The sequence below is a fragment of the Panthera onca genome, chromosome B3 (genome assembly GCF_046562875.1).
Source record: "Panthera onca isolate mPanOnc1 chromosome B3, mPanOnc1 haplotype 2, whole genome shotgun sequence".
NCBI lineage: Eukaryota > Metazoa > Chordata > Mammalia > Carnivora > Felidae > Panthera > Panthera onca.
The window spans coordinates 103,264,313-103,290,667 of record NC_138344.1 but is presented as its reverse complement, the minus strand read 5'-3'; the positions used below and the strand labels follow the sequence as shown (position 1 = coordinate 103,290,667).

The 26,355-nt window shown below is 45.3% G+C and overlaps 1 protein-coding gene across 5 annotated transcripts in view; it reads right to left on the bottom strand.

Moving 5' to 3' along the window:
* The window catches only part of TMEM260 (transmembrane protein 260), a 101,112-nt gene that overhangs the window by 8,840 nt on the left and 65,917 nt on the right, over positions 1 to 26,355 (bottom strand). For 2 of the 5 annotated variants that reach the window (XM_078448222.2, XM_081795936.1), the window contains one exon: positions 24,450 to 25,420. In XM_078448222.2, the coding sequence (XP_078304348.1) occupies positions 25,166 to 25,420 (255 nt within the window). In that variant the 3' untranslated portion in view covers positions 24,450 to 25,165. Of the gene's footprint in view, positions 1 to 1,425; positions 1,592 to 3,365; positions 3,475 to 18,632; positions 19,140 to 22,062; positions 23,010 to 24,449; positions 25,421 to 26,355 lie in introns of those variants that run through there. The other 3 variants (XR_013556102.2, XM_078448224.2, XM_078448223.2) reach the window with 3 other exon arrangements.

Here is a 26,355-nt window from a genome sequence, read left to right as displayed (position 1 = left end):
ACATTGTTAAATAGACTGGGATAAATTTGCAAAATACATATCTGGTAAAGGATTTGTATCCAAAATACATAAAAAAACACTTAAAACTCAACAATAGAAAAACATCTAGTTTGCCTAAAAAATGGGCAAAAGTTCTGAACAGACACCTCACCAAAGAAGATGTGCAGATGGCAAACACACATATGAAAAGATGATCAACATCATATGCCATCACAGAATAAACAAGCTACCACTGGGGCACCTGGGTGGTTCAGTCCGTTAAGCATCTGACTTCAGCTCAGGTCATGATCTTGTGGTTTGTGGGTTCGAGCCCCGCATCGGGCTCTCTGCTGACAGCTCAGAGCCTGGAGCCTATTTCAGATTCTGTTTCTGCCTCTCTCTCTGCCCCTCCTCTGCTCACACTCTGTCTCTCTCCCCCCACCTCTCTCAAAAATAAACGTTAAAAAAAATAATAAAACATAAAAAACGAGCTACCGTACACACCTATTAGAATAGCTAACCACTGACAACATGAAATGCTGGCAAGAATGTGGAGCAACAGAAACTCTCATTCATTACTGGTGAGAATGCAAACTGGTATAGCCGCTTTGGAGGACAGTTTGGCAATTTCTTACAAAGCTAAACAAAGTTTTGCTACATAATTCAGCACCTGGGCTCCTTGATACTTGCCCACGCGAATAGTCCCATGTGAGTAGTGTGCTCATTCTACAGGGTAGGAAGTGATGCTCCAGGAAATTCAGGAATTTGGGTAAGATTGCTAGAAAATGGCGGAGTTGCTATTCAAACTTGGGTCTTTCGAAAAACAGAATTCATAACATCTGCTGCTGGCTTCATCAGAGCTCAGAAAGTAGCCTGATAGGGAGTTCGTTTCAGAATGGAGGCTGGTCTGCCTGAAAAGCCAAGCTGAAGTCTACTAGGGTCTGTCCATAAAGAGAAGGATTGAAAAGATTCTCCAACCCCATGAATAAACGGAGGCACTGGACCGCTGGACCCAGTCTCCTCAAAACCTTAGTGTGGCAGGGGAGGGCGTTGTTAGTTTTCGCACTATTGCATTGTCTCTGCCTAGTATAGTGTCTGGCCCACAACAGGTGCCCTTTAAATACCTGCTGACCAAATAAAATTAATAATATTTTCTTTTATTTTTTTTAAATGTTTATTTTTGAGAGAGAGAGAGAGAGAGAGGGAGAGAGCATGCGGGGACACACACACACACACACACACACACACACACACACACGTGCAAGTGGGGGAGGGGCACAGGGGGGCGAGCAGAGAATCTGAAGCAGTCTCTGTGCTGAGCCCGCTGTGGGACTGGAACTCCCAAACAGCGAGATTATGACCTGAGCCGAAGTCAGACACTCAACCAACTGAGCCACCCAGGGGCCCCAATAATATTTTATTTTCTAATATTTATTAAGTACTTACCTTTTTAAAGACACTTTTACCTGCACTGTATCTGATGTGCGCATTAGCCCCAAGGATAGTGTTGAACGGAATTCACAGCTCTCATGCTATGATGAAGGAGTCGGGACCAGAATCCCAGTCTCCTCATGCCCATGATGGGGCACATTCCCTGTGTCTCAGAGCCACCCTTGAAGAAGCAAAGGCTCAGTGAGTAGAAAAGGCCAAGGGACGGAGGCTAACATTTACTAAGCACTTGTTATTGTATTATGTAATTTAACATTCACACAATCCTGTAGAGGTAGTTATCAATATTTCCACTTTAGAGATGAGAAAACGGAGGCTCATTGGAAGTCATCACTTGCCTAAGGTCACAAAATTAATAGGTGCCAAAGTCTGGATTCAAATTCTACTGGGCCCCAAACCTCATCCATTTTCGTTATATGGTGCCAAGATACCTCCCAGTTTTCTAAATTAGGAAACTTTGAAAGAGTTGCATAAAATAAGTGCATTATTTTGGACCGGAAACTGGCTCTCTGCTATTTAAATAAGAATGAGGTAGTGGTAATGCCTGTGGCTCAGTGGGTTCAGTTGAGGGTTGCTGATCTGATGCAGCAGTCGGCAAAGGGAGGGGCCAATTCACCGCCCGCTCAGGCTTTGTGCTGCTCAGCTTACACCTGTGGCTTTGAACCCACTTCTGGAAGCCGGCCTTTCAAGAGGAACACTGCCTTTTAACCCCATGGCCCCAGAGGTCACCACGATGATGGGTGGTATGAACCTGCAGAGACTACATTTTTGGGCGAGGGGTGTGAAGAGATTAGTTGTGTCTAACCCGGAGAAGACTGGGGGAGGCCATGAGTTTGGTAAAACATGGAAAGTACTATCAGAAGAGGAGTAATGGATTCACCCAATGTGCTCATGACCAACATATAAGGAAGCAAACTTCAGTTTAGAGAGAAAAGAGTGCTTCCGAATTAGGGAGAAAGTGAAGATCAATTCTTTTTTTTTTTTTTTTTTTTTTTTTTTTTTTTTTAGGAAGGAAAGAGCTTGACATATTTTTTAAATGTTTATTATCTATTTTTAAGAGAGAGAGAGAGAGAGAGAGAGAGAGCACATGTGGGGGAGGGGCAGAGAAAGAGGGAGACAGGGGATCCAGAGCAGGCTCTGCGCTGACAGCAGAAAGCCCAATGTGGGGCTAGAACTCACAAACCGTCATCAGTTCTAAGTTAACAGGGCCTCAGAGGCTACTGCACGCCCCGCCTGGCAGGGGAGGGGTAAAGAGGGCCTTGCAGCCCTACAGCAGCTGGGGAGTCTCTGTTCAGTACCCTGGGAGGTGGTTAGGACAGAGAATCCAGGGGCTGTCTGCGAATGGGGAAGTGCTACGCCATCTCCAAGACCCCCCTTCAGGTCTGGGCTGAGACATCCTAAAGGGGGAAGCGGGCTGTAGGAGGGCACAGGGCTCTCACTATACATTTAGCACCTGGTTGTCATCAAGGGGGCCAGATACTACCTCGGGTGGCCCTGAGAACAGGTGTAAAGGGGAGGCCCTTCCACTCCCCATATGTTTCTCTGCCCTCATGCAGCCCCTAACCTCCCCTATTAAAGTTCAGATTCCTGAGGGTGGAACAGAAGAGCCTTCAGTAGATGGCCTCAACCTACCATTCCATGTTTTCTCCCTGTTACTCAGCCCTCACTCCTATTTGTGAGGTACACAGACCTACTTATTCCCCAAACACACCACATTCCTTCAAGTCTCCATGCCTTTGCCCATGCTGTTCTCCCTGCTTGAGACACCGTAATCTTTCTCAGGCTTGGTGAGCCCCTTATCATCCGGATCTTGCCCTCCTCTGGAAAGCCTTCCATTTCCTTTAAATCTGTGACGGTGCTCTCACACAGACTCCATGGCAGCCCAGGCTCACCCCAAGGGTAGCATTTCTCGCACTGCAATTGACCCGTTGACCCACCTGTTTCTAGTCCTCAGCTGGAAACTCCTCAGGGGCAAGACTGCCAGGTTTCCACTAAGCGCCCAGCCATAACGGGTCAACCCCACGTTAGTTGTGTGACAAGTGGGTGCTGAAAGAAAACACCGTTTGTTCAGTAAATACGTAAACAAAGTATTCATAATTCAAGTCACTGTATTTAAGTTTAATTGTAGGAGTTCAGAAACGGGTTTGGGAAGAAGACATGGAAGCTTCACCGGGGTGGGGGGTGGGGGGGTACGTTAGGTAAGTGATGAAGCGGTTGAGAAAGGGAGGGTTGAGGAGAAGGAGTAGAATTAGACTCCAGAGTGGAGAGTCCATCCTGGAGAGAGATGGGAACACCCTGCACACGTTGGGTTTGGAGCCCCTGGATACCTGGCTGAGGACTTTGGGCTTCATCTTACCGGCAGGGCTTGGAAAGAGGAGGGACATCATGACAATGTCATGTGAGGAGGCTGAGTCTGGTGTCTTGCAGGATCACTCGGAGGTGGGGAGGCTGGTTGGGAGCTACAGCAAATCGTACCACATACAGCTTGGATGAGGTGAGGATAATCAAGATGGTGACGCTAGCGTCCTCTGGTAGGCTGCATTATTGCCTCCATTCTTCACCTGCTCCCCACCCCCATAGCAGAAATACCCATTCCCAGCCTTGCCGTGGCCTCATGAGGGCAGAGCGTCCCCGCCTCCCCTCTTGACTTGGAGCTTGGCTAAGTGACTTGCTTTCACCTGTGGGATGTCAGCAAAGGCCAGAAACGTGCTTGTGGGTTGGGCTTTCTCTGTTGGCTTCTGCCATTGCCACGAGAGGAACACACTCTGCTGGGCCCAGAGAAATGAGATACTTTGAACGGCCCGGAACCGAGGCCAGCTGTACCCCACCTAGACCGGCCGAACTCCAATCTAATTACAGATGTGTAAGCAAGAACCGCATCCTTGCTGTCGTGAGCTGCCGCTCATCTCCAGGCCACCCCTCCTCCACTTTCTTTACCTGTTCTCCCTGCCACGTCAGGCACTGCAGTCTCTCAGCTGTGTCCACAAAGTTCTCTCTGCTAGCTCCTTCTCCTCAGCCCTGAAGCCGGCCCTGTTCTGTCCAATCATTACATTGACGCCTGGCCCTCCTCCAGGAATCGGCCTGTTTCTCCTTCTCAGCCTGATTTCCTGGAGACCTGTCCGTACCAGCTGCTCAACCCCCCTGCCCCACCCCTCCACACTGAAACTGGGTGGGTGCCTCTACCCTCTCGTGAAGCTGCTGTCCTTGGACTGCTTCCTCTCAGTCGTACTTGACCATGGACCACTTCCCCCCTGCTGTGCTCGCCCGCCTTGGTCATCTGATGCCACACGGACTGCTGCCTCCCAGTCTCCTTCCAGGGCACCACTTTCTCTGCTTTTCTTTTATGTTCCCTGGGGCTCCTCTTCTTCTACTCTCTGCCCTGCAAGTGGGAGATCACAGGCACTCTGGAGGCGGCTTCGTGCGCCCTCTATCTGTCCATGGCCTCCAATCCTCATCTTCAGCCCAGAACTCACTCCTGAGTGCCAGACTCATGAATCCAGATTCCTAATGGAATCTCATTCCTTTATTCAACAAACATCTGACTGAAGACTCCTATCTGCCAGACACTGTTGTAGGTGCTGGACAGTAGTGAAAAAAAACCCGAAAAAAACCCTGCCCTCATGGAGCATCTATTTTACTAGAGTAGGGGAAGTCAGACAATAAATAAAGAAGCAAAATAAATACTATGTTAGAGCCACTGGAAGGCGATGAACAGAGGAGGTATGCCATCTGCCCATGTTTTTAAAGACTCACCCTGGGGCGCCTGGGTGACTCAGTCGGTTGAGTGTCTGACTCATGATTTCAGCTCAGGTCATGATCCCAGGTCATGGGATCGAGCCCACATCGGCCTCTGCACTGAGTGTGGAGCCTGCTTAAGATCCTCTCCCTCTCTCTCTCTTTCTCCCTCTGCCTCTCTTCCCCACTCACATGCTCTCTCTCTAAACTTTAAAAAAATTTTTTTAAAAATAGAGGCTCACCCTGGCTGCTGTATTACAAATAAACAGGGGTGGGTGGGGGTTGGGCAGGCAGAAATGGGGATACTAGTTGGTTTCTATTTTTGAGTGCCCTTAGAGGCACCTCAGACTCAAAACTCCAAAACTGAACTCATTATTTTCCCCAAGCTTGCTCTTTCCCTGTGTTCTGCAGACCAGTGAAGGGCACCTGAATCCCTGACTCCAGCCAAAACCTGGAATCCCTGCCCCTTCCCCTCTTATCCAGCCAGTCACCAATCCAGTCCATTCTACAGTCTAAATATACCTCATTCATTCTTTCATTCATTGTTTCACTCATTCACCGAATATTACTGAACACAGAGCTGGTTTCAGACCAGTATTAGAGAGGTGAATGAACAGATACGATCCCTGCCCTCTTGCCCCTTAGAATTTAATGTGGGAAAGAGACGATAAAAACAAAAATGAGCCAATAAATGTATGACTGCCTCTCATGGCAAGGGCTATAGAGAAAATGAGTTAGTTTCAACAAAGAAAAAAATTGAGAGAACTAGTTTCAATAAAGAAAAAAGCCAGCCCTATGCCTAGTGCTGCCATAGCAAATGACCACAAACTGGGTGGCTGAAAACAAGAGAACAGTATTCTTACAGTTCTGGAGGCCAGAAGTCAGAAATCAAGATATCAGCTGGGCCATGCTCCCTCTGAAGGCTCTAGAGAAGAATTTTCCCTCATCTCCTCCTAGCTGCTGTGGTTGTTGGCACAATTTCTGCCTCCCATCTTCTCATCGCCTTCTTTCCTCTGTGTCTATCTTTGTGTGACTTCTCCTCTTCTTATAAGGATACCAGTCATTGGATTTAGTCATTGGATGCCTTAATCCAGTATGACGTCATCTTAGTCACATTTACAGAGACACTGTTTCCAAAGAAGGTCACATTCTGAGGTTCTGGGTGGACATGATCATTTGGGAGCCACTCTTCCGCCCGGTACAAATGGCAAGATCTTTTTCAGGCAGATGGAGCAGTTTTCACACAGGCCCTCAGGTAGGAAAGGGCTTGGACCATTTGGGGCCAGGCAGGCTGAAATGTGAAAGGACTCAGAGGAGGGAGCTTGGAGAGAGAGACAGAGCCGGATCATGGAAGGAGGAGAGAGAGAGACAGAGACAGAGAGAGAATGAGACACCAGTGATGCAGAAGAGAAGACGCTCAAAGGAGCAGAGTCCTTGAGAAGGTGGCCAGCCCAGGATTTCAGGCTGTCATGGGTGTTGGCTTGTGATGGGAGGAGGCCTCGGGAGTGGAGAAGGGGAAGATGGGCACAGACGCAGGTGGGTGTGATGGTGAGGGGCAGAGAAATCCTTTCTAATGGCTTCTATTTTCTCAGCGACATAGGAGACAGCTAAGAGGTGAGGGAAGGGGGCCGGAGGTGAGAGGAGAGAAAGCAGCTGGTTGTGTTGACTGTAAGAGACCAAGCTTCCGAGGATTGTTGGCAGGCTTGCGGTTCTCCAGGGTATGCCCGTTTCCTTCATGCCCACCGCCACCCAGCTCAGGCCACACCAGCACCTCGCTGTGACCGCAGTCACCTGCAGTCCTCTTCCTCTGGCCCTGCCTCTGCTCCCAGGCGATTCCCTCCAGTGCCACCGCCCTCATCACTTTAAATTCACAGGGCATCACGCCCCAGTTGGAAACACTTCCCACAGTGTCTCCTTGCCTTCAAGATACAATCCAAACTCTTTAATGTGGCTCTTAAGACCCCTTACGAGCTGGTCCATTTTGGCCCACAGCTTCATTTCTTGCCACGTCTGCCTCCAATTCTGCACCTCCACCGTCTGCGTCCCTTAAATGTGCCGTTCCCTCTCTCCCCTCCAAGGCTTCGTACTCGCCATTTCCTGCTTCCTGCGGTACTCTCCCTCCTGACGTGCTGGCCCCCTCCCCTCATCAGTCCGGCTAATTCTCCTCCCATCCCCGAAGCCTGGCCTCCTCCCCAGGCAGCCCTCCCTGGCATCCTCCCACGTACAGGTGAGGGGGGTAAGTGTTCTGCATAATCCTCTATGCCACCCTTACTATAATGCAATTGCTTCGTTACTTATCTTTGGCCCTCACAAAGTTATAAACCCCCTAACGTACCATATCTATGTTTTTCATATTACCTGACATATAGTAGATACTTCAGAAAAACCTGTTAGAAGCACCTGGGTGGCTCAGTCGGTTGAGGGTCCAACTTCGGCTCAGGTCATGATCTCATGGTTGGTGAGTTCGAGCCCCACAGCGGGCTGGCTGCTGTCAGCGCAGAGCCTGCCTCAGATCCTCTGTCTCCCTCTCTCGGCCCCTCGCCAGCTTGCACTCTCTCAGAAATAAATAAACATTTAAAAAACCTGGTTAAATAAGTAAATTAATGGAATCATTAAAACAGTTTATGTCTATGCTGAAGGTCACAAGTAACTCAAAGCTTCAGAGCAGTTGATCTTGCTTCCCCTCCAGGCACAACGCAATTGCACTTTATTTACTTATTTTTTATTTGTTTTTATTTTTTTAATGCTTCTTTATTTATTTTGAGAGAGAAAGCACAAGCAGGGAAGGGGCAGAGACAGGGAGAGATAGAGAATCTTACGCAGGCACCACACCCAGCGCGGAGCTTGACATGGGGCTTGGCTCGATCCTACGACTCTGGGATCATGACCTGAGCTGAAATCAAGAATCAGTCACTTTTCTTTTTTTTCCCCCTTCTCCTCCCCCATGGGTTTCTGTTAAGTTTCTCAGGATCCACATAGGAGTGAAAACATATGGTATCTGTCTTTCTCTGTGTGGCTTATTTCACTTAGCATCACACTCTCCAGTTCCATCCACATTGCTACAAAGGGCCATAGTTCATTCTTTCTCACTGCCACATAGTACTCCATTGTGTATATAAACCACAATTTCTTTATCCATTCATCAGTTGATGGACATTTAGGCTCCTTCCATAATTTGGCTATTGTTGACAGTGCTGCTATAAACATTGGGGTACAAGTGCCCCTATGCATCAGCACTCCTGTATCCTTTGGGTAAATTCCCAGCAGTGCTATTGCTGGGCCATAGGGTAGATATATTTTTAATTTTTTGAGGAACCTCCACACTGTTTTCCAGAGTGGCTGCACCAGTTTGCATTCCCACCAACAGTGCAAGAGGGTTCCCGTTTCTCCACATCCTCTCCAGCATCTATAGTCTCCTGATTTGTTCATTTTGGCCACTCTGACTGGCATGAGAGAGGGAAGGAGGCAAACCATAAGAGACTCTTAAAAACTGAGAATAAACTGAAGGTTGATAAGGCGGTGGGAGGGAGGGGAAAGTGGGTGATGGGCATGGAGGAGGGCACCTGTTGGGATGAGCACTGGGTGTTGTATGGAAACCAATTTGACAATAAATTTCATATTAAAAAAAAAAGAATCAGTCACTTAACTGACTGAGCCACCCAGGCACCCCTTTTTTGATTTTAGAGAGAGAGTGTGTGCATGAGCAGGGGTAGGGAGAGGGAGAGAAAGAGGGAGAGAGAGAGAGAGAGAGAGAGAGAGAGAGAGAGAGAGAGAGAAAGAATCTCAAGCAGGCTCCATACTTCAGCGTGGAGCCTAATGCAGGGCTCAATCCTATGACCCTGGGATCATGACCTGAGGCAAAATCCAGAGTTTGATACTCAACAGACTGGCTCACCCAGGCGCCCCTGCACTTTATATTGGTGACATCAGGGAACCACACTCTGTGCGGCCATTCAGACTCGGCTGACTGTTCAGGCTCTAATTCTCAGGTGGACTTGTGACCGTCCATCTCAAATTGCATGAAGCTTTGTGAGGTTTTCCCGGGTCTTTCTGGTCCTATCTACTTCCTGTCTCTTCTGCAACCCTTGGTCTCTTTCATTCCATTGCAGGTTATGCTTTTCTTTATAAGTGGCCTTCCAGCTTCTGAAAGCCTTGGGATTGTGTACCTATTGTAGTCTCTTGGTCACTTGATTTTGAGTTCCCAGAAATTCTTTTTTTTTAAGCTGTTCCTTTCCTGTACGTTGTCCCAGTTCTGACACTCGAGGGGCGCTTCCTACTCTGCTTTCCAGCAGCGTCCCAAGGATGGACTTCCACTCACACCCATGTTGTCCTAACATGGCTTCTCAAGTGACAATGCCGAGTGGACGATGCTCTGGGGTCTGTTTTGTGCTTCTTGCCTATGGGCAGGCCGTCTGATCTTTCTCGAAGTATGTTGATTCTATTGCTCCTGTGTGCAGACCCAATTCCTGCAGGTGGCCGTGACTTTACATCTTTAACCCATTCCATTAATGATGTGGCTGTTCCTTCTCTTACTTCTAGTCTTCACAGCAGGAAACTTCCCACCAGCTTCCATGTCATTAGTGGGTAAAATCAGCTGCCTCTTGCCCTTCCGCTCCGTGTTCTAGTTATGTACTGATTACCATCGCAGAAAGTAGACACAACACATTGATCTTTGCTAATTCCTCTATTGCTAGGACAGAGGAAATAAAATAATTCCCACCCTCCCCTGCCCTTTTTGTGTTAACCTCAGTACCTATAAATTCTTACTGGAAAAATCCTGCATTACTGATTTGTCCATTTCTGAATGCACATTATTTTTATTGAAGAAAAGAAGCTATTTGTTCTTGTGTGTAGTTTGTAAATAAGCTTCTTCAAATAAAAGTACGCTTTCACCTCTGTACTTGTCGGGACTGTAGCAAATCCAATGTATTAACGTTCAACACTTACTCCAACTACCTTCTAGAATGCCTTCTGTACTGTAGAAATGCAGTGAGAATGCAGTTGTCATTTCCCAGAGGCCCTTGCAGCTGGAGTTCCAGATGTGAGCACAGCTCAGCCATTCAGATGCACTCCATGGGATTTGGGAGGCAGGAGGAAGAGATAGCCCTCGTTTCTGCACTTCGCTGGCAAGCACAGTCAGGCACATTGAGCTCCCCTGTGTCTGATCACTAGCTTTGCAAGTGTCGAAAGCAGTGGTGGGATGGCCACTTGCTGGCATGATTTCCAGAGGGCACTTGGGTGGTTCTGGCTGTAGCAGGGGCAAGGACCTCCTGACCATGGTGGCTTCCTGAAGATGACAGTGATGTTAAGGTTCTGGAGTGGAAGGCAAGAGCCGTAGCTTCCAATTTTAACAGAGAGCTTCCTTGTTATAGAAGGGTATAGCTCTGATGGTGGTCAGGTTCTGCAGAGCAGTGCTGAGGTCATTCTGGAAGGTTAAACTTGGAACCTGTCTCCTCAGTCCTTCCTGTGATCCTGAGAGCCATTTAGTGCCTTGTAACAGTCCCTTTCTAGTTTCCCTAGCTGGCACAGGTTCTGTCCTTTGTAACAGGAGCCTGACTGATATACCACAGGAGTACTTATTTGCAATATTAAATATAGTTTCTGATTAGAAAGATCTGAAGGCAGGAGAAGCAGCTGAGAGGGAAGATTTAGGCATTTATTAACAGCTGCAACTATATAGGAGCCAAATCAGGACACTTGCCATTTTGGGCACGCATGCGACTTTCTGCGACAGCAACACCTATAGGATCTGGGGGCGTGGGTGTGAGGCAGAGCCCTGGAGACCCTAAGTCTCACATTAACTTGAACCTATCCTAAAACTCAGCCCTAAATCCATAAGCCTGCAGGTCAGATTCTTCTGCTACAGCCTTTTCAATGACGAATGTCCCCTCCCCATTCTCTCCCTGTTGTCTCTCTTTCCTTGCCTCCTCTCCTGCAAGAGTCCTTCACCACCATCTATTCCCACAACATACATGCGTGGGAGACACCCAGACACCAGGGGGAGGAGTCCATTTGTAAAGAAACCTTGTGATACAAACAACACACAGAAGTTTCAAGGGAGACATGAGAACAAGATCTGCAGTCGAGCACATACCTGGGAGAAAGCGCTATTACCCCTATGTGAAAAGCACAAAAAGGGGGCGTCTGGGTGGCTCAGTCGGTTGGGCGTCCAACTCTTGATTTTGGCTTAGGTCGTGATCTCACTGCTCCTGAGTTCGAGCCCTGCTTAGGGCTCTGCGCTAATAGCACAGAGCCTGCTTGGGATTCTCTGTCCGCACCTCCCCCCCATTACCCCCCGCCACTCTCTTAACACTAAAGAAATTAAACATTAAAAACAAAAGCACAAGAAGGGGAAAGTGGTTCACATGGCATGGGGAGAGGCTGTCCACAAGAAGGGGTCTAGGAAAGGGCAAGTCTCTTCTCTTCTGTAAGTGTCGGCTCTATTTCACTACAAGTTTCGTATCAGGCAATACTTGCTCAAGGTGCACAACTTACAGCTCAAAATGACACAGCGTGTCTCCTGACACCCTTGAGCCCGCGCTCCTGGCTCCCCACCCAGAGGCTACCTCTCTGGCGAGTGCCTTCCCCAGCGCATTTTCCCCGTGGGGTGCCTCTGCTCCGGGGGTTGCGTGGAGGCCTCCGAACTGGTGGGGAAGCGCTCCAGAGGGGGACGAGGTGTCTGCGGTGGGGGGCGGGGGGTCCCGACAACCAGGATTCCAGACCACCCCCCCCCCCCCCCCCCGCCCCGGCAGTGCCTGGCCACGGGTCAGATCATGCACGTGGGCAGGACACCAGTGGCTGCCCAGTCCCGGTCACCCCTCAGGAGACGGCTGATTTGCGGGCAGGAGGTGGGCGCACGCCTTTCCTTTCCTTTACCTTATCCAAATAGGTAACGCCGTTGCCTGTTAGTTTCATTACGCTGTGCTCCGCCCTCTCCCCCCAGCTTTCCCTTCAGGTTACAGGGCTTGTGGCAGGTGTCTGTTTATGTATGTCATGTTGTTGTTCTTTGGGGTCCAAATACGTGCATCTGAGGCCGAAGACTGTTTGTTTTGTAACCTAAGTGGGCCTGCCAAACAACCCTCTGCCTCGGTCGTGGAAAGTCGCCCTATTCGGCATTTACACACGACAAATTGTGCCAGTTATCGCAGGTATTGAGAATGGGACAGAAGAAGAGACAGGGAACCTGAGTAATCCTTTGGCAAGTCTGAGTGTGACACAAGATTCTGTTCCTTCTTAGCCATTCTGTGCCTCGTTCCTGATAATTTTGGGGTCTGCTCTGTCTCTTGCTATGAGAATTAGCATCAGCAGCTTTCAGAATGACTTACCAGTTAACCCCTCCAGAAATCTTAAGACATTATTCTTTTCTTCTCCAAATTTCCCATCCCTAAGCCTTCTAATTCTCCTTCAAATTTCCATCTGTAAAGTTAATACAATCCAATAAGAAAATAATGTGCTCTTGAGACGTTGACATGCTCAGAGCCATTTTATCCTGCCCTAAAGCCTGGAAAGTTTGAATTTTCCTTAGGATAAAAAAGTAAGAAATAATAGAATAATTCACTGTACTGTAACAATTAAATCCAGCAATTTAACATTGCGCATTGGTAAATATAATGCTCGTAACAACCAAAAGTCTCCCATGTATTGACAGACAAAAACAAAGTTATAAATCTAAACCTCCTATTCCGAACCACATTCCTAAATGTAAATAAGCATCCAAGCATGTTGCTACATATCTTTACAGAAGCAATTACAAACAAGCCTTATCAGTCGCTAAGTCACCAATGCACACAACGCTTATCTGCTATGCCCTCTACTGGATAGAGTACACAAGACAAGTCGCATTATTTCCAATTAATTTTTGGCATGATCACCCTGCATCTGCTTTAGGAATGCAAGGCGTGAAATTTATAGTAGCAGGTTTAATATTCCAACCAGCCAAAATTATTTCGCTACAAGGACTTACCTTTGGTGGAATATTTGGGGTTGGATTTTTTTTTTTTTTAAATACATAGATTGCTTCTCCCCGTCTTGCAACCCACTGTCCAAACTCTCAAGCTGTCACCAAACTCAGTACGTGGCAGGAATAATTTCATGCTGAGTAAAATGTGTTTAATTTCACATCCTGTAAGAATAATTACTTAGCATAATGCCACTTAAAATGTATTTCTATCTGCAAATGCTAATGAAGCTACAAAAACCTGAATCATCTTCGGAAAGAATTAGGGTATTAAGGGGGCTTCTCCTTCACTCCCTCTTCTCCTGTAGTGACTGCCTGAAGAGAGAAACCGGGACCACAGGAATAATCCGAGACTAGATCCTGCTGTCTTTAAACTGGGTGTGAGTCCAGTGGCTTGCAGGGAATTTAATCCCACAGACCTCTGCTGAGCCTCCCTAAGATGCTGGAAATAGAGCCAAAGGCTCCCTGGAGATACCCAGTCCTCACCCAGGTCCCACTGGATAGGCACCAGCAGGTAGCTGAGGCCCAGTGCCAACAAGGACCACCTACCCTGATGGCAGGGCTGGGGGCAGGCCTGTGGCCTGTGGCCTTTGGCCTTAAGGAACTTGTCTCTTGATCATTGGTGTGGCCAAGTAGTGTAGACCACTGTTCTAACTACTGCTCATCTTGAGGCTGAAAGCGGTCAACAAAGAACGACAAGGAGCAAGAGGAAATAGGAGTACTTTGCCTTTAAAGAAGTTAAAAAAAGAAAAACAAACAACCTTTTTATTTTGAAATAATTTTAGGATTACAGAAAAGTTGCAAAACTAGTTCAGGGAGCTTGGGGCGCCTGGGTGGCTCAGTCGGTTAGGCAGCTGACTCTTGACTTCAGTTCAGGTCATGATCTCACAGTTCGTGAGTTTGAGCCCCAAGTCGGGATTCTCTGTCTCTCCTTCTCTCTCTGTCCCTCCCCTGCTGGTGCGCGCGCTCTCTCTCTCTCAAAATAAATAAACTTAAAAAAAATAGTGCAGGAAGCTGTTGAATACCCTTCACCCAGCTTCACCTAATAGAAGATCTTACTGAGCACAGTACAATGATCAAGACCTAAAAACTGTTAGTACAATGCTTTAACACTACAGACTTCAATGTGAATTTCACCGATGTTTCCACTAATATCTTTCTTCGGTTCTAGGACCTGAGCCAGGATCCCACATTGCCTTTAGTTGTCATATCTCCTCAGTCTCCTTTAATCTGAGACACTCTGTCCTTCCTTGCCTTTCATGACTTTGATACTTTTGAAGAGTATTCGTGGAGTGTCCCTCAGTCTGGTTTTGTGTGATGTTTTCTCACAGTGAAACTGTGGTCACACATCCTGGGCGAGAGTACGACAGAAGTGCTGATTCCTTCTCACTGCTCTGTAGAAGTGGGACCTGCTCCCTTCCTGCAGGGAAGTTCAAGGAGGCAGTGTGTGGAGGGCCTCAAGGAGTCGGTGCGCCTCTAGAACCTGAGTGGTGGGTCTCAGGAGAGTTAGGCACCGAGCCTAAGAGCACCTGACAGGCTTCTCTTACCCGCCTCTTCCTTTCTCTGTTACTATGAATGGTGGCGGGAGACGTGAGAACATTTCCTTGCTATAGGAAGGCAGCACCAGTGTTTTTAAGTAATCTCTACGCCCAGTGTGGACCTTGAACTCACAACCCTGAGATCAAGAGTCGAATGCTCTACTGACTGAGCCAGCCAGACACCCCAGCACTAGTGTTCATTTAATCCGGTGCCGATGAGATCTGCAGAAGGACAAGGGGCAGCCAGGGAAGGCAGAGTATGGTGGGTGGTGGCGGGAAAAGGTGGTGTGGGAAGAGGACCACATGGCAGTGGGTCCAGTGCCCCCTTTTGTGGACTCAGCAGGGCTCTAGATAACCTGAGAATGAGATGCAGACATCTCTGTGGGTGGGCACTTGTTCATTTGTATGGAGGGAGTGGTGGTAAAGTTTCCAATCAGCATTTCTAACAGTGAAAAAACAGGTTTGATATCCTCAGCGGGGGCTAAAGAGTAGTAGTGGTCCAAAAAAGGACCTTTGGGCAGATTTTTAAGACTCGCACTTTGGCTTTCTCCCCCTCTGGAAATGGAGGCTCCACAGGGGACAGGCCCTTGTCTGTCTGGTCCCCCTCTCCCTCTGAAAACCCAGTACACGGGCCTGGCACCTTGTAGGAACTCAAAAAATGTTTTTCCTTTCTGTTAAGTATTTATTTGTTTATTTACTTTGAGAGAGAATGCATGAATGGGGTAGGGGCAGAAAGAGAGGGAGAAAGAATTCCAAACAGGCTCTGAGCTGATAGCACAGAGCCTGACATGGGGCTTGAACTTATGGACTGCAAGGTCGTGACCTCAGCTGAGATCAAGAGTTGAATGCTTCACCGACTGAGCCACCCAGGCACCCCCAAAATGTTTTTTTTATTAAATGAATTCATTCATTCATTCATTCATTCATTCATTCATTCGAAGGAGAGAGAGAGCAGTGTGAGCCAGGGAGAGGGGCAGAGAGAGTAAATCTTAAGCAGGCTCCACTCAGCCAGGAGCCCAACTTGGGGCTCAATCCCATGACCCTGGGATCATGACCTGAGACAAAATCAAGAGTTGGATGCCTAACTGACTGTGTCACCCAGGCGCCCCAAATGAATTAAAAAAAAAAAAAAATAAGCAAGTTAATCTAGTACTCAGGCACTCCAGTCATCCCCACTGGGAAATCTATGACTTTGTCCCAAGCATGGTTTTGAAAGCCTAGCACAGGTCCTGAGATGAGGACTCCAAGCTTTCTGCCCCATGTCAGTCCTCTAAGTGCTGTGAGAAGGTGTGTTGGGAGGAGACTACTCTTTGAGAGGTCTCTGGGACTGACAGACTCCACACTGTTTGGGGGAAGGTAGAAACAGATCAAATGTATAGATGGCAACATCTAAGTTTGGAGACAGAAGGCAAATGGTAGTAGTTGAAGCTTCCTTCCTGGTGGACCATGCTCTGGGGAAGCCAGTAGGAAGAGGGAAGGACCATTGTGGCACTGGGCTCACACGGGATGGATCACACTTGTGTGTGTGCACACACATGTTCACATTGAGACATTTCCCTTATCGATGAGACTGATTTCATTTCTTCATCTGCTCAGTGTTTCTTGGTTACTTTCTTTTAATTTCCAGTCTTCCATAGAAGTTAAATAGCACATTATTTATAATTATCGTTGCAATTGAAATTGAATTGTCTATTTCATGCTTTCCAGATGCATATTTAGGGAGGACTTTTTTAAAAATTTCTTTTTAATGTTTATTCTTGAGAGCGAGGCAGAGCATGAGCGGGGGAGGGGCAGAGAGAGAGAGAGAGAGAGAGAGAGAGATACAGAATCCGAAGCAGGCTCCAGGCTCTGAGCTGTCAGCACAGAGCCCGATGGGGGCTCGAACTCACGAACTGCAAGATCATGACCTGAGCTGAAGTTGGATGCTTAACCGACTGAGGTGCCCAGTGCCCCTAGCGAGGACTTTTTTAAACATACAAGAGAGAAGCAAAGCAGAAGGAGGCTCGTTACTCATTTTACTCAGGTGTATAAAATGGATGAGAGCTGGTGTTACCGGCATGTTAATGAAAGCAACTGGCATTGTGAATAGTTGCTACGTGCCAGGTACTCTTCAAAGCACTTTATACATATCGACCCACTTCATCCTTGCAGACATATCATCAGGTGAATCTGTTATATCACCCACTGTACAGGGTGTATATACCCACTGTATATACCCAGGTTATACATGTATGGAAAGGGAAATTAAGGCACAGAGACACTTGCTCCAAGCCATCCAGCTAATGAATGGCAGAGCTGGGAGTCCAGCTCTGAACATGGTACTGTCCAGTGCTTCTAGTGCAACCCAGAAAAGGCCTGTGCTTTCTGGAACAGCCTGTAACCTGGGAAAGTGAATGGAAGACTTGGGAAAGACTCCGTTTCTACTCTCTGCTCTTTCAGGGACAAAATGAGCCCAGCAGGCACACATCCTTACGTGTGCTTCTTCATGCAGGCAGTCAGGACCCGAGCCGCCCTTCCCTCACTGGAAGGCCATGGGGTGTTCCTGCAGGAGACTAAGTGCGGTTACGGGGACCTTCAGGGATGAGACGAGGGTCTTTGTGAAGGTATTTATCTAATCCTGTGACAATCCTGCACTCTAATAAAAAAGGAAGATAGAATCTCCATCCTTACCAAAATTTCATGAAATTGCTTTAAAGCAAAGTTCTGGTTTTGTTTGATTCTTGTATAGGTCACACATTTTGCTTTTTTCACAAGTTACCTTGTATTAGCTCATAGTATTTGACAGATTTAGGTTCTGTGGATCAACTCACTGCTCAGAACGCACATGCAAAAGGAGAAAAGTAAGGTCACATAAATGTTAACCCTGTGAAATAGGTCGCCTTTGTCAAACGCCCAGGGGGCACGCAGCGTGGTTCGGGTGGTCTCTGTCTCATGGGTTATACCAAACTTCCTTGCCTCCCAAAGAGGAAGGCCAAACTACTTTCAACTCTCACAACTCAGTGTGGGAAATTTAGGTGATTTCAGATCACTGAAGCCATTCAGTGGATACTAATTGGAATTAGTTGTTTTGTCAACAACAGTCATAGTTATTGATATGACTATTATTATTGTTTATAGAGTTTTACAAATCATATATAGTCAAGAGCCAAATTTGGAAGAAATCACCATTACCTAAACACTGAATTGGTAACGTTCACAATTAGAAAACGAAACCGTTAGGTCTTCAAAGAGGAATCTGCCTTTCTGGACACTTAAAAATATTTAATAGAGTGGCTGAACCAAACAGGATAATCATGGACACTGGCTCCCGATGGCCTTGGTTTCTAGGGAGAAGAGTCTAATTCGCAATCAGTGAACATTCCAGGGGAGCTGGGACATATTTCCTTCTGTAACACACAGAAATACTATTATGTTTTGAATCCTGCTTCGGAGGGGTAAGGAATATATAGATTAATGCGACATTTTTTCAATTGGAGTTTCCAGTAGCTGATTCAGCTGGAAGGTAATTTATGCTAACAACTTCCAAGATTTTAAAGCGACTTTTTCTTAACACACGAAAACCTTTTCATTTCGGTGTATGTTCCTAAGTCCAGAATGGGTAAGGAAATCCTCTGCCAGAGACCAGGGATACAACTGACTCTGTCTAAAACGGAAGGGGAAGAAAAGAAATTACATCCCAGAGGTCTGGAGAAGGGGAAGAAAGGAACTCAGTGGATGGCTTTTAAACCGTGTCCTACAACACAGTTCTTGGTTTTACATACCATTTGCCTCTAGAAAAGTTTATCGTAATTTTAATAGGGCCACATCATTTGGGGACTTTAATGTGACACACAGTTGACAGCGGAATGCAGCGGTTTTAGTGGACTGTGATGGAAAAAGGGGAAAGTACACCAGATTGAGCGCAAAAGCTCATGTTCTCGTCCCAGCACTGCCATGACATAGCTGTGTGATATAAAGCAAGTCTCTTAGTGCAGGCGTCACTTTTCTCATTCATTAAACTAGATTACTTGTGCTAGTTATACTAGATGATCCCTTATTAGCTTTTTTGGCATTAACGGTCAATAAAGTTGGGTAAATTCTCCACGGCCAGTGGCTCTCCAATTTATTCTTTACTGTGATCCACAACGAGAAGTACCTTTTCTATTATGACCCAGTTCACATACATGTATAGATTTATATATAAAGGTCTTACACACACACGCACACGGATATATAGTATGATATATGTGTTATACGTGTAACCACATACACATGTATAGGAAATGAAACTGAAAGTTTCATCAAAGAATACCCTTGTCCCCTCAGATGCATCTTGATATTTGTATTCTATTTCATGAAGAAAGAGATGGTCAATTTCCACTAACTTGACTTCATGACCCAGGATGACAATCACCATGACTAGGCACAGTCCTGCACTGTGTGGAACAGCCTCAAGGCGAATGCAAGGTGACCGCATAGGCTAGTGGTGAGAATGCTGACCACTGAAAGGAAAATATAAAAACAGTGTAGATACCAGTCCACATATTGAAGGAATGTATTCTAATTTTAGTAAAAAAAGTTGTGACACACTAAATAAAAACAACCACTAGGTACAAGTACTCTCCCATCAGTGAACTTTCCCATTTTTTTAAGTAATTAAAAAAAATTTTTTTTTATGTTTATTTTTGAGAGGGTGGGGGAGGGGCAGAGAGAGGGAGACACATTCCGAAGCAGGCTCCAGGCTCTGAGCTGTCAGCACAGAGCCCGACGCGGGGCTCGAACTCACAGACTGTGAGATCATGACCTGAGCCGAAGTTGGACGCTTAACCGACTGAGCCACCCCAGGCACCCCTTAGGTATTTTTTTTTAAGTTTACTTATTTATTTCTTTTGAGAGAGAGCAAGTACATGCGGGGGAGGGCTGAGAGAGAGAGAGAGAGAGAGTCAGAGAGAGAGAGAGATTGAGAGAGGACCCCAAGCAGGCTCCACACTAACAGCGCAGAGCCCGATGTGGAGCTCAAACTCACGAACCGTGAGATCATGACCTGAGCCGAAAACAAGAGTGTGACGCTTAACCGACTGAGCCACCCAGAGCGCCCTGAACTTTCTTGTTTTTAAGTGATGCATAATTGAACTTTCGGTTTTCAATCTTTTTTTTCCCCAATTATTTATTTTTTTATTTGAGAGAGAGAGAGAAAAAGAGAGCGAGCTCAAGCAGGGGAGAGGGGCAGAGGGAAGAGTGAGAGAGAATCCCAAGCAGGCTCCCCACTGTCAGCAAGGAGCCCAGCACGGGGCTCAATCTCAACAACAGCGAGATCATGACCTGAGCTGAATCAAGGCAGCTTAACTGACTGAGCCACCCAAACACCCCTTCATTCTTTTATAGACAAAACTTCTTGAAACTTTCTCTCACCTGTTAGACTGGTTAACTCTTAAATCAAAGGAAACCTAGTGCTTTGGTCAATGAATCATCTTCCATTTATAAACAATTCCTTTTAGCGTTTTCCATAGCATTTGCTAGAGTATTTTAAAAGAGCCCTTGTTTCTTATATATTAACTTTTAAAAGCACTGTTAATAATAATACAATAATATAATGCTTCCCCCTTCTATTTTCGGAACCTATTTTGAGGGAAGATACCATAAGAAGATTCCAGTCCTTGTGTCTTTTACCCTGTCTTCACATCCTAGATCACCCTCTGTTGGAGTTTTTGAGTTCACGTCTTGGCATGCCAGAGTATCCTTGGAATTTCTGTCACGATGCTCATGAATCTAGGGTACCAGGTGACACCTGTAGGTCCCATCACACCATAAGCCAATGATGAGAAAACTGGGTCTCATTTCCCAAGCAGCGTTCCCCTTTTGGCTTTAATCGCTCACACTTTCCCATACAAGCAACCCCCACAGGTATTAAGGGTATTTTCAGTGGTTCGACTGCCTAGGGAATATTTCATTTAGGTGAGAAAAATCTCAAAATGTCTTCTTTTTTAGAAGGTTACATGCAAAATAACCCCTTGTAAGGTAACACTTCTAAACACAAGATGATCATGGTGTGCATATTTTTAAAAACAGGATATAATGTCCATTTATTAGTTTAAAATCTGTACATAATACAAAAATAACTGATTGATATAAAGATTACACTGCATCTCTTGTACTTCTTTCTCCCGATAACTACTTACACAGATTTACAACAAATTATAAACAACTGAAATTATGAAAGGGTTAAATCTCAGATTTCGATTTCTATTGATTGTTACAATGTTATTTAACGCTATCCTCCCCTAATGGCAAGTAAGTACAGGACTGGAGAATACCGGGCCGCTCCAGAAGCTGGATCACTGGGATGGACACCATCCTCTGTGTTCCATCCATCTTGTGAAACTTTCTCAACCTTATCAACTCAACTTTTCTAACATCGTCACAGTACCTATGTTATTGAAAATTAACCCCAACCATTCATGCTTTGGATCTGCACAAAAGATCCAGATAACTCCACGTATAGGTCAGTAATTGTAGGCTTCCTGTTTATAGTTTTAGCACCTCTACCCATCTCTCCCCCTGACGTTTTTCTTTTTGCAATAGGACATAAGCTAACCTTCCCAGTACATATAATTTCCACCAGATATACATTACATTGTTGAAGAGCAATCAGAATTTTTTTCAGAAAAATCCCTTTCTCAAGATATATTCCTATTAGTTTGCTTTCCTATATCCAGGTAAGCACATTGTGTTATTCCTGAGGCTTTTTTTTTTATACCATCCTATGCTGATCCAAATCAAACAGACCTTTAGAGGGTACTGACAATGACGTCTTCATTAAATATGATCGCTGCTAAAGCTTTAGCTCCGTGTTTGCTCTGTAATGCTGTGCCAAGATATGGCCTTTAGATGTTCCCAGAATCCCTGGAAACGTGACTTATTTGTTTGTGAGCACAAGCTTTAGAGTGATTTTTGCAGCCACAACAAAATATGAGGATGAATCTTTCACTGGGCTGGAAATTTTGTCTTTACCCAACCATTGGGCTTGGAGCCACTTAGAAGAAGAGGACTACTCTACATTGGTGCAACTGTAAAACATACCAGCATTAAAACAGAGCAAAAGGATTTGCTCTAACAGCGAATTTTCATTTCTTCTGAATATTAAAAGTATTAACATTTCTAAATTCCAATGGCTATTGGTGGGAACTGTAAGGAAGGCCTCACATTGTAACTTTCAAAATACAAATTTAAAAAGCCGGTCTTCATATCCTAGCCTGATGACTTAAAGAAATCAGCAGGGTATCAAAAAATAACCCTAACACTCAAAATGGGCTTTGTTTAGGTATCATAAAGGCTAAGTCAACATAGTGGTTCTACCCTAGGAAGATGGCCAGAGATAACATTTCACAATTTCTACTAGAAGATCTCAAGAAAGCATACTAGTAATTGATGTCCTTCCAGTTTGGCTTTATTTTGAGTAATAGGACAAAAGCACTTTAAAAAAAAAAAAAAATGAGACCTCTGAAGAAAGCAAAGGAAAGAGGAAAGTCGAAAGTAAGAACCAAGCACAGCTCCCATCAGTGGGAGTGCGGCTGGGGGGCTTTGTCAGAGGGCTCAGAGCCACAGTCCCCTTCCCTGCTTGCCTCCCGTGTGCGCCAGCCTCCGCGCCAGGCAGGAGGGCACTGCATCGCGGGGAGAGGCAGACAGTTTTGTCGGCTCCCACTTGCTCTTCAGGCCAAAGTCCGGGCAGAAGTTGGCCTTGTGGGGTTCCTGTCGCCCTGCCAACCCGTGGCACTCCAGGGACATTGCTAGGAGAATCCTGGCCAAATCCTGCATGAGAAGTCACCTCCTTCACATTGTCTTCCATGTCGGGGGGTTAGACAAAAAGAGACCCCTTCTGTCAGGTTTTATGGTGTTTGTGCACCAGCCGGGGAAAAGTACGAGAGAGAAAAAGAAAGCAACTTGTTTAACCTCGCACAAGAGAAAGGAGAGAATTCTTCAAAATAGTTGATCTGGGAATGAAGCCCAACCTCCCCAAATCTCAGTTCAGTTTGCTATTTTTTCATTTACTGTTGGTTTTTAACAATTTAAATAATTATCACCCTATCTACTTGGGGCCATCATATCATTGCTTTCTCAAAGAGAGAGTGGTCCAAAGCCATTGTTGCCCAAGTACCGTCCAGAATAAATCTATGCACCATTTGACAACAGTCAGCACACAAAGCATATTCAGACGTATATATGTAGCACCACAGTACAGACACAAATAAGCCCATCTTCTCGAAGAGACTTTTATTTGCCGTTCTTAAGGCCATGAACAGGAAATACTACTTTGAATGAGGTTCTTCTGACGCCACGTGTATATGGACGCCCAAATGCATTTTCACATCCACCTGTATAGAGATGTTCAGAAACAAACACGATCATCTCACACATGCACGCGATCTCTTTGCTGAACCAATAAAAACAATGCACGTCCAGGAAATGTTTATTCGAATTTTACTGTACCTTTCGTAAGCAAAATGGAAACCATAATCTCACATGATTTCTTTCAAATGGATAAACTTAGACAATTTATCAATGCCTCCTTAAATTTTTACACCACACTGAACTCCAACAGGTTTTTGTTTTAAGGTAAACCAGGTTTTCGGTTCTTCCCCGTGGAGAAGTTACTTTCAAGTCAGTGAAAGTTCTTGGCCCATGATTAAAAGTCTTTGCCAATTAGCACTCAACAACTCCAATTCATTTTTTTCTGGTTCAAGATGAGTAGGAGCCTAATAAGGCTGTGATAAAAGGGCAAAAGGCACTGAGAGCCAAAAGCGGATTAATGAGCTCCTCCGTTTATTTGTCTTCCTAACAGCTGAACTGTTACAACTATTGACACTCTTCAAAAGGTTCCGCTCTGAACCCTGTCCAGGCACTGCAGGCTCCAATGGACATCTTCAAATCCAGAGAATGGAGGGGCAAGAGCTTCCCCTGTGTGATGCCAAAACCAACAAAGCCCCATGGATCAGGTAATGAAACTTCAGCTTTTCCCCCTTTGAGATTTATTTACTGGCAGCTGACAAGGGGCAAATTCAGCTCGAATTGTGCAGTCAAGGCCCTGTCAAGCTTTGAGAGGCACCCTTGTCTTGAAGCACCTTCATGACTGGCATTTCACTCAAAAGCCCTCGGCGCTGGTCCTTAACAGCTTATGACATCACAAAGGACACTCCAGACAGATGCCTACATGGCATCCTGCAGCATTTTAAAAGAGAATTAGTGGTTTTAATTATGGTCGTAGTATGAAAGGGAACCATGCAAGCTCCACAGGAGACCTTTGATCAGACCCTTTTGCTAGTACAATGCCACGGAACTGTGACTATTCCTGGTAAGGGGCCTTTTCTTGCTGAATGACTCACCAGTGATCTTTGAATGCAGACAAGCTTCTAGCCCTCCCTCTTCATTAGTGAGCATTTCTATACAGGGGCCTATATAGTGCTTGGAGTCTAGGAGCTATACAATTGGGGGGAAAAGAATCCCTACAGATTCTGGCCTCTACTTAGGAAGTGCTGAAGGACTCGGAGTGACTTTATTCATTAAAACAGGTTGCTATTAATTAACTGTCATAATAAAATAAAGAACTATTATTTGCATTTCTTACTATGTTCTCTTTAGTAATATGTATAAAAGATGCTTGTAACAGAAATGAATTTATTGAACAACTTCCCCCATCCCCCCCCACCGCCCCCCAATCCCCGCCTTTTTTTTTTTTTTTTTTGCATTTTGGCTGCAGGAGCTTACTAATTATTGGGCCCGGATTTATGAATCCAAATAGAAGTAAAACATAAATATAAAATTAAGCAAGGAACTACAAGATTCTTTTTATTTGCCACTTTATGCAACTGAGAGAAAGCAAACAACAGCTTAGCTTTATTTTTTAATGATTTCAGAGAATCATCAAAGACAATAAAACCCCAACTTTTTTCAAAATATCACTGGGTTGGTGTTTAGCTTGAAGTGTGAGATTATGTAATAACCAGAGCTACTCCAAAAAAAAAAAAAGTATTTTAACTTGAAGAAGAGCAAGATTCACTCTTAAAAAAAAAAAATCACTTTTTGGGAAACAGAAAATGTGTCTTTGGTCTGGTATGACTGTTTCAAGAATTTAACCTCAGAACGGATCCCAGTAAAAGGGCCCTTAAAAAGATCCACAATCGATATTTAAAGTATATGAAAATAACCCATTCTCTTCTAGCATCCAATCAAGCAAAGTCATTAGGTGAAAGACGAGGAAGTAGGAAGGTTTTTCTGAAAGATTCTCACTGAAATGCTAATTTGGTAACACTGGATAAACAGAATTTGCATAGGGAGCACATGGCAGTAAGGAGCACAGTATACTGAACAGTATACTGCCTCTGAACAGTATACTGCCCTACCACGTTGCTGATATCTGGGAGCTGACTCGGTCTTCGAGTTTTGTGTACAATTTCTTTTCTTGGAGGAAAAACTTTTGGACTTTGGAATTTTGGAAGCGGGAGGATGAGCAGGTTTTTCACATTCTGCTGCCTCAGACATTTTTCTTATTCCTCAGACTCTGCAGTTCTTTTCTCAGGTGCTTTAGAGCAACTAAAATATCAGGCAGCTGTGGATCATTCCGTGCTTTCTGAGTGTAGAGACGGAAATGTCTGATGGTTTCCGATAACAAGACTTCAGGGTCTGAGTCTCCTGCCCGAAGGCGTAACATCCGCTCACAGGCGATGGCATAGTTCTTGTGCCAGTTCACCGGGTGCTCCTTTCGTAAATAGACAATCTCCTTATAGAGCTGAAAAACGGCAAAAATGTTGGTATTCCATTGTTATCCCTTGACTTTTTTTTTCAAAAACCAGAAAACACAGAGGAATTAATAACACAAGGAAAAAAAAATCCAGGCGGACGATAGTCAAAATCTAATCATTGCTAGGCCATGCAGAAAATGCAAGAATGTTACTGTAATTATGACAGTGGCAGGAGGCAAATGTACTTCATCTAAAACTGCTTCTGGGGTTTTTGGATGTGCAGAGGGAACCTAAGACACACGGTGTCAGGACATAATGCTCTTCCTCCAGAAAGATGTTCTGGGAAAGGGATTTAGTTCTAATTCATGGAAAGCTATTTACTCAACAGGCAGAAAGGTTGAAACTCTAAATTTAGCTGTTAGAGGAAAAAAAATAGCTTTCTTTAGAAAACTGCATGGAAAAAGAACTTGAAGGAATTTAAATTTTGACCCTCATTTTCACATAGATTTCTCTCTACATTAAAAACAACAGTAATAACAATAGCAACAATAAAACAGCTCAAACAAATGCGTCATCGAATAGGCTGGGCGTAACAGAATTTAAGAGATGTCCTCACGGCAAGATGCTCTTTGGAGCACCCTATAATTATAATTTTAATAGTTAACACTTTGCCCACAGGAATCAGGAATTTTGTTTTTCCAACATCAGAGATAGCATTAATCGGACAGAGCTGGAATCTTTGGTATTGAGTTTTCCAGGGAGAAACATCAAAATTCAACAAACGAAAGACACAAATCTGCACAACGGAATATTAGACTTGCTTATTGGGAAATTTCACAGCCTTCCTGAGGACTGTCAGATTGGACTCGGATGTACAGGAACTTGAGGTCAGCAGCGGACTCAACGCGCAGAACAAGCAATGATGCTTTTCTACAGGCACAAGGGCTTTTGCAGTTAGAACTGTATTCATCACGGGGCGCCT